General features: G+C 45.1%; 1 protein-coding gene across 4 annotated transcripts in view; it reads right to left on the reverse strand.

The window, feature by feature from the left end:
* Positions 1 to 14,567, reverse strand: part of WDHD1 (WD repeat and HMG-box DNA binding protein 1) — a 68,478-nt gene that overhangs the window by 48,129 nt on the left and 5,782 nt on the right. Inside the window, exons 1-5 of one of the 4 annotated variants that reach the window (XM_066608003.1) lie at positions 14,433 to 14,518; positions 8,991 to 9,070; positions 7,271 to 7,382; positions 6,331 to 6,482; positions 1,419 to 1,530 (exon numbers count right to left, since the gene is read on the reverse strand). In XM_066608003.1, the coding sequence (XP_066464100.1) occupies positions 1,419 to 1,530; positions 6,331 to 6,482; positions 7,271 to 7,382; positions 8,991 to 9,067 (453 nt within the window). In that variant the 5' untranslated portion in view covers positions 9,068 to 9,070; positions 14,433 to 14,518. Of the gene's footprint in view, positions 1 to 1,418; positions 1,531 to 6,330; positions 6,483 to 7,270; positions 7,383 to 8,990; positions 9,071 to 12,549; positions 12,569 to 14,432; positions 14,519 to 14,567 lie in introns of those variants that run through there. The other 3 variants (XM_066608005.1, XM_066608002.1, XM_066608004.1) reach the window with 3 other exon arrangements.

Here is a 14,567-nt window from a genome sequence, read left to right on the forward strand (position 1 = left end):
AGCCACCCCACGGGAACAGTTTGATAGGCATACTGCTAAGACAGCTCTGGGGCCTTTCAGAAGGCCCGAGCTGCCATGACACTTGCACGGCTCCCTACAATCTCATCACAGGGAATCGGGATCGGGATTTAAATGCCGTGTCAGAACGGACATCTGCATTTAAAGGGTTAATAGAGCTGATTGCAATTATTGCCTGCGGGTATCAGCAGTAATAAACAGCTAATGCCTGCGCTGTATGAAGAGCGGACATAAATGTACGTCCTATAGTGGCAAGGGGTTAATATATATTGATATAAGCTCACACAGGAAGCGATCTCTATCACTTCTGGTTGAAACCCCGCTGACATCAGATGCACCAGAAGTGACGTACACCCCACATCTGTAAGGCACCTCCGTAATCCTATAACGAGGCTAACGAGAGATGCCCGCCACCACCGTGATTGAGTCCAGTGGAGGACACAGATGCTTCACAGGTAAAGTTAGCAACCGCTTACTACCGGAATCCGCAGGAGAGGAATCTGCCATCACCACTGCCACATCCAACCAAAGGGCAGCAGTGATGGCAGAGGACCGGGAATCTACTTACAGCCCAGGTAATACCTATGAGTCTGAAGCAACATTTCCCAAGAGGTAATGCTGACAACTATCAGCAAAGAAAAACAAACTTTTTTCTCTTCACCCTCGTGACCAGGGACTGCAGGTTTTCCCTCCAGGACAGGAAACTACTCATGCATAGAGAGAAGGGACTTGAGGGAAACAAATACATCCAAAATGGCTGTAAAGCTAGATGTTGCCTTAATATAGGAAGGCATGCATCACAGAAGGGGAAATCAAGATTTAAAAACAATCACAGAAAATGGCCGTTACTTACTGACTGAGGAGTGCATATAGATGCATCCTCCTCTCACCATGCAGGTAGCTGACTACCAAATGGAGGAGCCAATAACACCTGTGCAGGCACCGATAAGACAGCCACTCACACTGCCTCCTGATAATGAGGGGGGTGGATGCTTGGTGTATACTCCCACACATAGTGGAAGTAAGTAACGGCCATTTTTCTGTGATTGTTTTTAATATAGGAAGGCATGAAGCATCATGTAGTGCAAACATGCCATACAAGCTATCATTTGTAAGATGCAAACAATCTTAAGTAGTCATATAGCAATGTTCTAATCAATCAGATATAGTCATACAATTATATCTTTACAATGTATATGGATACATTATTTTCTCAAAATTATAATATCAAGAGAACTCACTCATTAAAAACACAGTAATGTGCTACCTACAGTCAAAGACTGTTGTGAAATTACTACTCCTAGTAAGACCTAATAGTCATCTGCGCAGTTTCACAACAGCTGGAGACTACCAAGTTGTAGACCAAGGATTTATAATGTAGAACAATTGAAAGAACATACCAAATACTCATCCTTGGGATCAAATGCAACGCTTAGTACGGGAGCGCTGTGTCCACGAAGAGTCTTCTGTTCACTACTGTCTTCCACCTGCATAACCTTCACCAAGAAATCACTAGAATAAAAACAGAATACCATTAATCTCTATAGGCATGTGATTTACTAAGTAGATTTCTACAGATGCCGGCATTAAAAAAAAAAAAAAAAAAAATGCATTGATGACTTGTTTTTAACCTCTTAAGGACATGTCCCCCATTTTCGGTTTTTCCTCCCCCCTTTTAAAAAATCTTAATTCCTTTATTTATCCCTTGACATAGCTATATGAGGGCTTGATTTTTGCGGGACGAGTTGTATTCTTAATTGGTACTATTAATTAATGTACGATATAATGTACTGAAAAACTTTTAAAATTTTAGAAAAATTCGATGTGGAGTAAAATGGAAAAAAAAAAAAACTACAAAAAAGGTACGGCCTGTAGTTTCCGTTGCTATCATTTTGGAATACATACAACTTTTCATTCACTTTTTATAGCATTTTTTCTAGGCGACAGGGTGACCAATAAAACGCATTTCTGGCTTTATTTTTATTTTATTACAGTCGACATTAACTGTACGGGGTAAATAATGCGTTACTTTGATAGATCGGACTTTTACGGACGCAGCGATACCAAATATGTATTTTTGTTTTGTTGCTTAGATTCATTTATTGTAAATATGGCAAAGGGGGGGGGGTTGAACTTTTATTACTTTTTTAAAAAAACTAAAACTTTATTATTTTTACTCCATAGGGAACCACAACTAGCGATGCTTTGATCGCTCCTGCAGTATCATAGCATTACATCATACTGCGATCACTCAACAGGGACGGCTTCATAGGCATACTGCTAAGACAGCTCTGGGGCCTTTCAGCATGGCTCCCTGCAATCTCATCGTGCGGGAGAATGAGGGGGCGTACGAGATCCACAAACAGTCAGAATTGAAAGTGACATTTAAAGGGTTAATAGCACTGATCAGCCTCGCAGCTGATTGCAGTTGTTGCGCAAGGGTGTCAGCTGTAACAAACAGTAAATACATGTACACCCTGCAGCGGGAAGGAGTTAAAGAGGATCTTTTACAGGGATAAAACTAGGTATTTTAGAGGGGTTGTTCGAGACACTGAAAGAGTGTGAGGGCAGGAAGTAACGAAAGGAGGTACGTTCACCTGAACTTCAATAGTGTTTCCCTGGAAAACCCCTGTAAGACCTGGCTCACACGGGCACGCACCGTTTTGGCTGCTGAATCCCGCAGCTGAATCTGTGTGTATCCGCAAAAATAGACATTAAAAGGCAGCTACTTACCTCTCTGGATCCAGCGCAGGTCTCCTCCATCGCAGCCGGATCCTCTTTCTTCAGCACGATGTATGCGTTCAGGCACGCCGGCCGACATGCCCAGCGCATGCGGCGTCTTTTGTTTTTTTAATTCCCTGCTTTGCAGTGCCAGGAAAAAAGCCGCAGCTTGATTTGCGGAGCTCCCACGGGTTGCACAAATCAAATCTGCCCGTGTGAGCCAGGCCTAAGGCCTCCTGCCCACAGCCGTGTCAGACTCCGCCAGCAGAATATTGCAGCGAAGTCCAACACGGTGCCCCACAAAGACCCCATACTCACCTCTCCGAATCCGCCGCGATAGTCCCATCCGGCGAGCCTGCGCAGTGCAGTGCATGACGCACAGGCGCATAATCACACGATACTTCCGCTGTGCTCACAGCGGAAGTATGGCGTGACAGACGGCTTCCATTGACTACAATGGAAGCCAGCCGCGCGTTTTTCCGCGGCAAATAGAACATGCCACAATTTCTTTGACGTTGTGGAATTCCTGACGCATAAATCCATCCGTGGCAATTAGCCCTAAAAGAAGGGCCTTGTATAAACAAGGAAAGGGATGCAAAAAGATAACAAGGCACCAAAGGCTCCTGGAGATACAGCTGGAAGCCAAACGGTGCTCTAAGTACTAATGCTTCATTTTCACAAGCCGTTCATCGTACAAAGTTAATTAAAACGAAAGAAAATGTGCAATGATCGCCATGCTTAAATGCAAAGTCATCATGCACTATTTATTTACTTTTCGTTTTTTGCTCAGTTTCAACCAGCATAAAAATTTTGCTGATTTGCTTACTTATCGCCGCATCTAAACGCTCCCCTCTAAGTGTTTCCCATGGAATGTGAAGCCCAGAGCAAGTGGTCAGCGCTTCTCAGCGATGATCTGCCTGTCTGAACGAGCGTGAACAACTAATGGTGATGTCACATGCTCGCGAAGATCGTTTAGCTGACAGTTGTCCCATGTAAATGGGCCATAAGGTTGTATTTACACAGGCAAATGTAATAAATCAGACCTATATCGCACTCGTAAATCTGAGATTTTCAGGATTCTGCAACGCGCTTCCCATTTAATAACGTGCAATTTGCATCGCTGAACATGTGTTTTTCACCTATGAAAAAAAATTGCATGTGCCTTGAATAGTTAAAATTGAAAGAACACATCAAACTTGCATGCGAGTGTGATGCAGTATTTTTGTCTCCCCTACAGAATAGTGGGTGATCCTTGCAGACGAATCACCCAAAAATAGGAGAAACTGCAATTCTTCACTCTCCCTGTATTGTTAGGAGCGAAACATGGCTCATGAGAATGAATCCAATGAAAAAAAAATAGGATCTTTAAATATGCAAGTTCCGTGCACCACACAAAAAAATAGAACTCCCATATTATTATTGCTGGCGTAAATACAGCCTTAATACGCTTGTCACGGAGGGGTTGAATACTTCTCAGACTGCAGTAGTTATTAAAAGAGGCATTTTGTGCTCAATTTGGAGAAACCACTTTAATATGGATTGTGTAGAATTATTTAAATGGTTTTTATTTGATTGCTTTTAACAAACAGCTGAAAGTTTGTAAATCTGACGTATCGGCAGCTGATTTCATACTATGTGGCGCTCCCCCTCACCTCGTCCAAAGGCTTCCTGCTGCCAGTATTTCCAGGCTTCGGACTTCCGACTGGTCTAAATTTTTTACTGTTTTTTGGATGCGGAAATACTAGGTAATTTGCCATAGAGATTTCCGCTGCAGACATTCCGCAGCATTTCCACCACATGTAAACATACCCCAAGTCAGCTTGAGGCATGCTGCCACGTGCCCCACAGTGGCCCCAGCAGTAATAGTGACCGCCCCACAGTGGCCCCAGTAGTAATAGTGACCGCCCCACAGTGGCCCCAGTAGTAATAGTGACCGCCCCACAGTGGCCCCAGTAGTAATAGTGACCGCCCCACAGTGGCCCCAGTAGTAATAGTGACCGCCCCACAGTGGCCCCAGTAGTAATAGTGACCGCCCCACAGTGGCCCCAGTAGTAATAGTGACCGCCCCACAGTGGCCCCAGTAGTAATAGTGACCACCCCACAGTGGCCTCAGTAGTGATAGTGACCCCCACAGTAGCCCCACTAGTAATAGTGACCCCCCCCCACAGTAGCCCCAGTAGTAATAGTGAACACCCCCCCCCCCACAATAGCCCCAGCAGTAATAGTGCCCCCCCCCCACAAGAGCCCCAGTGGTAATAGTGACACCCCACAGTAGCCCCAGTAGTAATAGTGACCCCCACACTAGCTTGAGTAGTAATAGTGCCCCCCCTCCCACAGTAGCTCTAGTAGTAATAGTGACCTCCCCCCTCCCAGCAGCCCCAGTAGTAAAAGTGACCCCCCCCCACAGTAGCCCCAGTAGTAAAAGTGACCCCCCCCCCCACAGTAGCCCCAGTAGTAAAAGTGACCCCCCCCCACAGTAGCCCCAGTAGTAAAAGTGACCCCCCCCCACAGTAGCCCCAGTAGTAAAAGTGACCCCCCCACAGTAGCCCCAGTAGTAAAAGTGACCCCCCCCCCCACAGTAGCCCCAGTAGTAATAGTGACCCCCCCACAGTAGCCCCAGTAGTAATAGTGACCCCCCCACAGTATCCCCAGTAGTAATAGTGACCCCCCCACAGTATCCCCAGTAGTAATAGTGACCCCCCCCCACAGTAGCACGAGTAGTAATAGTGACCCCCCCCCCACAGTAGCACCAGTAGTAATAGTGACCCCCACAGTAGCCCTAGAAGTAATAGTGACAACCCCCCCCCCCACAGTAGCCCTAGAGCCGCAAAATCTTGCAAATCTGACTAAAAGTATTGCAGTATATACCATTAATAAAGCAGTTATCAATGTATATAACATATACTAGTTGATATACCTGGCTTTGCCTGAGTTAATTTGATCAGGTGTTTAACGGTTGTTCACACGAAAAATGTTATGAAGTTGTGGTTACTTTAGAGGAACCGCAGAGTAAAATATGTATCCACAGAATAGGTAATAACTTGCTTATTGGTGGGGGTCTTATCACTAAAACCTCTGGTGATCTTGAGATCGGGGTTCCTGCACCCCCCCCCCCTCACTGCAGGGTTACTGCACCCCCTGCAGTGAAGAGGAGACTGAATGGAGCGCTGGCTGCGCAAGTGCGCTAGAGCTCAATTCACTGTCAATGGGGCTGTCAAGATACCCAAGTGACCCCCGCTCGGATATTTCTGTTAGAAATGAATGGAGCACTGACTGCGCATACTTGACTTGTATTCCATTCATAGTGACATCACTGTGGGGGGAAAAGGGTCCCCTACATTGACAGAGTGGGAGACAAGAGTCCCATTTTGGAAATCAACAGGTGGTGTGGGTTGGGAGGGGGGCTCAGTAGTGAGACCACCACCGATCCCTGTGTATAGGGGATTACTTGCAAATTTGGTACAACCCCATTAAGAATACATCCGTATTTAGCTTTAAAATCATATAAAAGTTGAAATTGCAACAACAGACAAAACAGCATATATTATATATATATATATATATATATATATATAAATTATCACTCCTTACCCTGAACCAGCAGCAATTTTTGTGCCATTAGAATTAAAGACCACGTGATTAGCATTGGTGGTGAAGCGTGTCAGAATTCCATCCGGGTCCCCATTTGGAAATGTGTGCATCTGAATTGCATTGTTGGAAGATGCAGTGACCACTTTTCCATTCTGGTAAAAAAATAAAAATAAAAAAAAATCTGACAAGATGAATAATACAGAATTTGTTTAGATGCCTCCCAGATTCTACGTGTCGAACCCCGCCAGAACCAAAATCCTGAAGTCATTTATTCTTCTAGCAACAATTGCATGAGTATTAGAATCACAAATCGATGTGACTCTTGTGCTTAAAATATATGCAAAAATAAAAGGGGCAGGATTTACTTACCTGTGAGATAGGACGATATCCCAAAAGTTACACCATCATTGAAGGGAAATACTCATACTAATCTAGTGGATCCATCCAATCACTTCAACACGGCCTATCTAAGACTATTGATCAGACCCCTATCCTCTCATATTAATTTAGGATTCTGGATCGGAGTAATATCTGGGGTACTTATGATTGGGGATCCCCCCAGGTTTACTTGTTAGTGTTCCAGTTGTGTGTTTATTTACCCACATGTCAGTACTTCTTGTTATTGAGACTGACATTGTGTCTTACAGCCCTGATTTTAATATAAATTGAATGATGGTTATTATTTTTAAGACGTCTATACTGCGAAGGGCTATGAGCTAAATGTCGTATGAATGGAGCTCAATTGTCTCCATGAAGTCCCAGTGTCAGGACTAGTTGCGATAACAGCGGGAGGAGGCTATAATTCGTATTCCCAGCAATGTAAAATGACTTTTGGAAAACATGCACGACAAGGAGGGGTCACAAATGATTTAATTAGAGACTCGGACATGAGAGTAAATTAAATGTTGCACCGAAAACACAAAACTAAAGGTGTGCTTACCATTAAAGCAAACGAATATGCCTTTTCTCCAACATTAATGGACTTGGGGTCATCATCATCTATATTTTCCCAGATCCGAATGTCTCCATCACTGCCGCAGGTTACTAGACAGCTGAGAAGCATAAATATAAATGGCATAAAAGCATCCAGTGCACAAGTAAGAGAAGACTGAAATATCTACTACAACCCTCTCCTATATTCAAATCTAGCAATAACCTCTTTTGAACTTGCCTGTTGCACTGCTTTCAGATGAAAAATGTTTATTTCTCTTCTCTATAGCCAAATCAGATCTACCGTATACCCCTACCCAACCTCATAGATGAGGGTGGGAATGAGGTTGTTCCCCTCCCAAAATCGTACTCTTGGCGACAAATTTTCAATACAACTAGCACCGTATCCCTTTCTAATATCATAAAAAATACATCTTATATGATTGATATGACAGGTGCAGGAAATCGGAGATGGGACCACTTATTAGTAGCGGAAATCCCACTCCAGGAAGCCCGTCGCAATCAATCGTAGGCTGGCTGAATATGAGCAACTATCAGCAGTGCATTCTCCCTCACAAATGCGACAGGCAGACTCTTTCACCTTGATTGAGTAGGATGACAGGCCGGAAGTGGTACGGCGACCAAAAGAGTGCGAGAAGCACAGGGGTGCAGGCAGAAAGGAGCAAGCTGGAACAAAAGGGCATGGGGAGCCGATTAGAGTGGTGCAGGCACTGTAAGTGAAAACAGACCATCCGACGCATGGTCGTGGTGACAGGAACCGATCCAAGTGATCGCTGGACCTGCAGAAGTGATCGCAAGTCCCCATCCTAAGAAAAATGCCTCTGTTCTCTCTGCCAGGCCCGTTATACACTGCAATCAGTCTATGTAAAGAACGTCAGACAGCTGCGGCCAATCACAGAACACCAGAAATAACTACGTAAGCGTGCGCTATGGGAAACAAAGGCAACAGCCTAGAAAAGGAATAAAAGGGCAAATATGGAGAAATATACAAACTCCCCTTTTTAGAAATTATGTCAAACATGACTGAGCTGTGTAATGTAAATCTGGCCTGGCACGGTGCTATCAGCAATGAAGGGATAAATTAACATGGCAGCTGTTCGTCATCTTGGCTGCTAAGTAAGAGCTCGTCCACGTCAGCGTCAGATGTTCCATTTGGAATCTGTACCGCTGGATTGTTTAAAAACAGGATAAAATAGCTCAGCATGCTACACTATTTATAATCAATGGGGTCCATTCGGTGCCGATCTGTTCAGATAAATCCCTTCAGCCAGGAGGTTCCATTGTACGAACCTCCAAACAGAGCAGGAAACCGGAACCCCGAGTGACGATGTTCATAAAACTAGAGATTCTTCTAAAAATACAATTAGGTGGAGAACTTATTTTAAGGGCCTTTCCGAGTTACATAAAATGTGTCTTAGAGTCCCCCATGCTGTAAGATAAAGCTATGCCTACTCACCTCGCTAGCTCCCAGCTCATGCACCGCCACCAACTCCGGTCTCCGTGGTTTGTTTACAGGCTGCCTGTGACATCCTGTAAACCCGCTGTTGCTTGTAGATGGCTCAGACTGATGTCAGCAGGGAGAGCGGAGCCGGGGTCAGGGGACGAGCGGCGAGTATCCGTTGCTTTACTGTTTCACAGTATAGCGGACGTGGTAAGAGGCGTTTTATATAACTCAGACAACCCCTTCAGCAATGACTAAAGATCTTTACCTTCCAGTTTCATTGAAGCAGACATCGGTTTGTCCTTCAAGGTGTGCATATCGCATGGGCTTCTTTTCTGCAGGCATATTCTACAAGACAAATGTAAAACATCAGTCTAAAACTATTCTAGTATACAAACTGTAATGACAGGGCATGAAGCAGAGGTACACGGGCGCAACACAAGCAAAACTACAAGTCAGCGTAAGCATTTTGTACCACACAGACACACGAATACAGCTATAATGTAGGCCATAAACATAACATTATTGGCCTCCTAGACCTCAAGTATATGGGGGAACATGTACTAAAGGTAACATTGCATAAGCCAGTCTTACCACACAGTGCTTGAAGGAGAAAGATGTGACAAAGTTTTACGAAGCACGTGCCTCCTAATAAATCAGGAGTACTAGTGTAGCTTTGCACTGTAATGTAGGTCTGAGCTATAGTAAATCTGCCAGCTCATAGGTGGCTCTGCCCTCTTACACTAAGGCCTCATGCCAAAGAGCAGGTTGGATTCCGCATGCGGGAGTCCGCTGCATAGTGCAACCCTGCCTATAGCCGAGGACCCTGCGTACCTGTCCAGCGTCCAGGACAGGTGAGTTTTAATTATGGTACGGGTGTTCCGCAGATCCGGACGGCTTCCATAGGCTTCAATAGAAGCCTGTGGGAGCCGTCCCCGCGGGAGAACCGCACTAAAATGGAGCATGTCCGGATTTTTTCCCGCTCGCGGATCCGCGCCTGAAGAGAAAAATGACATCCGCAGGTATTTAACTGCCTGCAAGTGTCCAATGCATCCCTATGGGGCGCGGATCCACGTGCAGGAAAAACGCTCCAGATTTTAAATATTAATTTACCTGTGGACATGAGGCCTACGTCCTGCAGAATTTAGGAGTCAATTACACCACTTTTTTTTCTATAAACATCAACAGACTTAAGCCTCTTTTACACGGATGGCAGCAATAACGCCGCTACAAAATCGCTGCGATATCGCAACTTTGTACACGTGATTTTGTTGTGTCAGTGATGCTTCTTCTTGCGAAAAATCTGGCATCGCACCTACTCACAATTTCCTTGCGAGAAAGTTAATAGAAGTTTCCAATGTTAAAAATGTATCAGGTCACATGAAAATCGCAGGTCCCTGCTATGTGATAAACAAGGAGTTATTTCACAGAGGCAGACCAATCTACCATAATTTAGAACCCTTCATAGAGTAGACGTAGCTAAAACGTTTATTTTATTCAATTAAAATGATAGGGCTCAAGACACACACACACAACAAATCGTCACATTACCATATTAATGAAGTGTGGCGATAATTGGGAAAAGAAGGGGATTCCTGGGACTTGGAATATCCCCTATGATGTGGGAGATATCGTACCCCTACTTTTAATTTCCCAGTAATTGTTATACTACAAAAGACTTTAGAATGAATTAAACGAACACCCAAAAACAGGGGAATACGTCTTCCTAGGGTGTTTTTTTTCCTGATGAGCTGTCATATCGCCAGTGAAACGCATTGAACCACGAAATACATATCATCTAATTGTGACTGAAAAAAACAACCTAGGAAGACATATTCCCCTCCTTTTGGGTGTTCGTTTAGGTGGAGAATGCTTGTTTTTTGCGGGACAAGTTGTATTTTTCAAATGGTGCTATTTATTGTACCCTGTGATGTACTGAAAAACTTTTAAAAAGTTCTAAGTAGAGTAACATGAAAAAAATAAATAAAAATTCCGCCATCTTTCGGTGCATCTTGTTTTTACAGCGCACAAGCTGCAACAAAAATGACCTGATATCTTTATTCTATGGGTCAGTATGATTACTACGATACCAAACTTTTGTAGTTTTTTTTTTGCTGTACTACTTCTTTTTTTTTTTTAAGTTATTTAATTTTTTAACATTATTTCCTGTCTTCATGTTCTATGCAAAATAAAGTTTTTATTTCTCTGTCAACATACTTGTGCGAGGGCTCATTTTTTGCAGGATGTCCTGTAGTTTTATTGGTTCAATTTTTGAATATGATTTTTTGATCGTTTTTTAGTTTCAACGGTTTTTATTAAGGGTTTTTTTTCCAAGAGTGTAACAAGTATGTACATCTTTGTTTCCCCACGCAGGGGGCTTATATTCAGCATTCTAGTACACGTTGGTTTGCAATACAGTATAGTCTTTTACTCTTGGTTTAAAGTATTGGGGAGGGGATAACAGGGGGAATTAAACGAATTTTGATAGTTTTTTATTACATTATTTCTTGGAAACACGGTGACCAAAGAAAGCGCATTTCTGGCGTTATTTTTTTCTTACATTTACCGTGCGAAGCAAATAAGGTATTACTTTGATAGATCAGACTTTTACAGACGCTGCAATTTCAAATATGTATTTTTGTTTTATTATTTAGATTCTTTTATTGTAAATATGGCAAAAGGGGGAATATATTTTTTAACTTTTATTACTATTAAAGAAAAAAAAAAAAAGTAAAACTTTATTGCTCTTATTTTTACATTTTCTTTTAGTCCTTCAAGGGGACAAAAACTTGCAATGCTTTGATCGCTCCTGCAGTATGATGTAATGCCATAGCATTACATCATGCTGCGATCTGACAGGCAGAGTCTTTCAGGCCACTCAATGGGGATGGCTTGATAGGCATACTGCCAAGAAGGGCCCCAGAACTATGACACCCGCACGGCTCCCTGAGATCTCATCGTGAGGGGGGCTGTACGGGATTTCAATACCACTGTCAGAATTGACAGCGGCATTGAAAGGGTTAACAGCCCCGGGTCGGTTGTGCGCGGGTGTCAGCTGTAAGAAACAGCTGACACCCACGATGTATGGAGGGAGATCGTCCCCCTCCCTCCCTCCATACACATCCTGCAGTTGCAGGATGTAAAAACATTATGGGGCCGCCACTAAGGGGTTAAAGAGGCTTTGTCATTTAAGAGAGAGAAAAAAAAAATCAATGCTAACCTATTCCTCTTCTCCTCGCTGATCTTCTCCAGTCCCCCGGGTCACCCCACCGCAAGTCGGCCGGATCCTCCTCTTCTTGATATGATGCTTCCATTCTCTGCATTCTTCTTCCTGCAGGTCAGTGTGGGTTACATCACTGGTGACGTAACACTCACAGCCCAGGAAGGAATGCCGAGCTATTGCTGAGACTGCGCATGCACACTGTCTCGCTGCTAGTGTTCATATACTATTGCAGAGAGACCGCACGCATGCGCAGTCTCTGCAATAGCTCGGCACGTCACTAGTGGTGTAGCGTATATTGCCCTACAGGAAGGAGAATGCCGTAAATGTAGGTAACGTCACCAGAAGAAGAAGAGCCAGCCGGCTGGAGGTGACATGACCCTGGGGACTGGAGGAACCAGGAGAAGATCGGTGAGGAGAAGATGTGGTAAGAAGACTGATGGGGGAGGAATAGACTGTATAACTTTAGAGGCCGATATCGCCCAACATCAATGGCTGTTGTGATGTGTCCCACTGACAGATCCGAAGCAGTTGCCCATAACAACCAATCAAAACGCCTCATTCTTCCAATGCACTTTGGAAAAAGAAAACACAAACTGATTGTTACCATGAGCGACTGTGCAGCAAAGTCTTAAAGGGGTTGTCCAAGTTATGTAAAGGGAAGCTTAAGGCCTCCTTCCCACGAGCGTGACGGGGTCCGCCGCGTAATATTACGCAGTGAAGCCCGTCACGGCGCCCCCCAGAGCCCCTATACTTACCTGCGGGAGATAGCGTGAAATCGCTTCCCCGCCCACCACCGCCGCGTCACCGCCCGTCACCGCCCACCACCGCCGCGTCACCGAGCGTGTCACGTGACGCGGCCGGCCGTGTCACGTGACGCGGCCGGCCGCGTCATTTGGCGTCAGATGACGCGCGGCGGTGGGCGGGAAAGCGTTTTTTCACGCTATCTCCCGCTGGTTACAGCGGGAGATAGCGTGAACGGACGGCTTCCATTGACTGCAATGGAAGCCGTCAGTGCGTACAGCCCGTCCTCACCCGCAGAAAATAGAGCATGCTGCGGGTGAGGACGGGAGAAATCGCGGTGCGTAATTCCGCGCTGGAATTACGCATCGTGAGCATTGTGCTATTAGGTTCAATAGAACCTAATAGCAGGGGGCCACGCAGCGGATTTTCGCCGCGAATTACGCGGCGGAAATCCGTTCGTGGGAAGGAGGCCTAAGGGGTCCTCCATGGTGTAAAATAAATCAGCGGATACATCTCTCTGCTCGTCCCCCGACGGCGGCTCTTCTGTGTTTACAGGCTGCATTAAGCCCAGGCTCACACGAACGGGTTGGATTCTGCATGCGGATATCCGCAGTGAAAAACCTGCGTATGTTGGCGGAAACTAATGGTGTATACGTACAGTTTTACACATGGATGTACATTTAAGGACAGCATATCGTCCATGTGGAAGGACCGCATGCGAGGACTGACAACTGAAAGTAGCTCAACCCCTGAAATCCCCTTCCATCGCTCAGGTGACATTCCCTTGTGCGGTCGTAGTAGGAGATGTTCTGAGAGCCTTCAGAACGGGATGCTGCTCTCCAGGCTTGGCTGGTTTATACTACTTATTCTGGAAGTAGTACAAACCTTTAAAAACAAACCCTTCTTGCGGAGGAATAGGTGGAGGTTGCAGACAACAGTCGGGATGGGAGTGTTGCTCCTTAGACTCCGTCTTGCATTGTCTGCCCACAGATATCTGCTTTCTTTATTCCATGGTCTCCTAGCAACGTGCGTACGAATGTTAATTGCGTATGCACTGCGAATCGCTTGCATCCATAGAGATCAATGGAGCTCATAGGCACAGAAACTGCGGTAAAACATAGCATGCTGACAGTTTTTTTCTGCTTGTGGAATCCAAAACTCCTACCCGCAAGTGTGAGCGAACCGGAGAAAGTCAGCGCATGTTAGTGCCTGCGTATCACCGTGTATCATACGTGCGGGCGGCGATCCGTTCATGTGAGAACGGCCTATGCTTGTAACATCCTGTAAGCCTGCTACTGCAGCCAACGGCAGCGATTATCGCTGCTGCAGCTTGTTTGCAGACGGCTCAGGCTGACTGCAGTAAGAAAAAAAAAAGGGGACGCTAGCAGGGAGCCGCCGGCGGGGGACGAGCGGAGATGATCAGGTACTTTGTTATTTCACACCATGGAGGACCCCTTCAGCTGCCCTTTACATAATACAGGCAACCCTTTTAAGAAACTCATGAGACCCCATATGTGTTTTCTGACATTTCTAATAGTTACAACTAAAGAGTTATATATATATATATATATACACACACACTATATATTCCTTCACAAAGAAACTCATGAGGAATAGCCGGGACTGACAGCCCAGCACATACCGGTGAGCAGAGCCGCGAGGAGCTGCTACAGATTAGCTACATAACACATATAAGCGGCATGTGTCACACAAAACATTGCAAATCTGCTAAGAACAGCGCCATACATCACCGTCCCCGCCGCCTCCGGCTCCTCTGCGCGTTTTCAACTTTCGCGGGTGAAGCTGCACCTGTTGGCGGGAACCTCTGCCAGAAAACCGGAAGCGGAAATGCGTTCCACGGTGTTGCTGTGGATGCGTTTC

The sequence above is a fragment of the Eleutherodactylus coqui genome, chromosome 6 (assembly GCF_035609145.1).
Source record: "Eleutherodactylus coqui strain aEleCoq1 chromosome 6, aEleCoq1.hap1, whole genome shotgun sequence".
NCBI classification, from domain to species: Eukaryota; Metazoa; Chordata; class Amphibia; order Anura; family Eleutherodactylidae; genus Eleutherodactylus; species Eleutherodactylus coqui.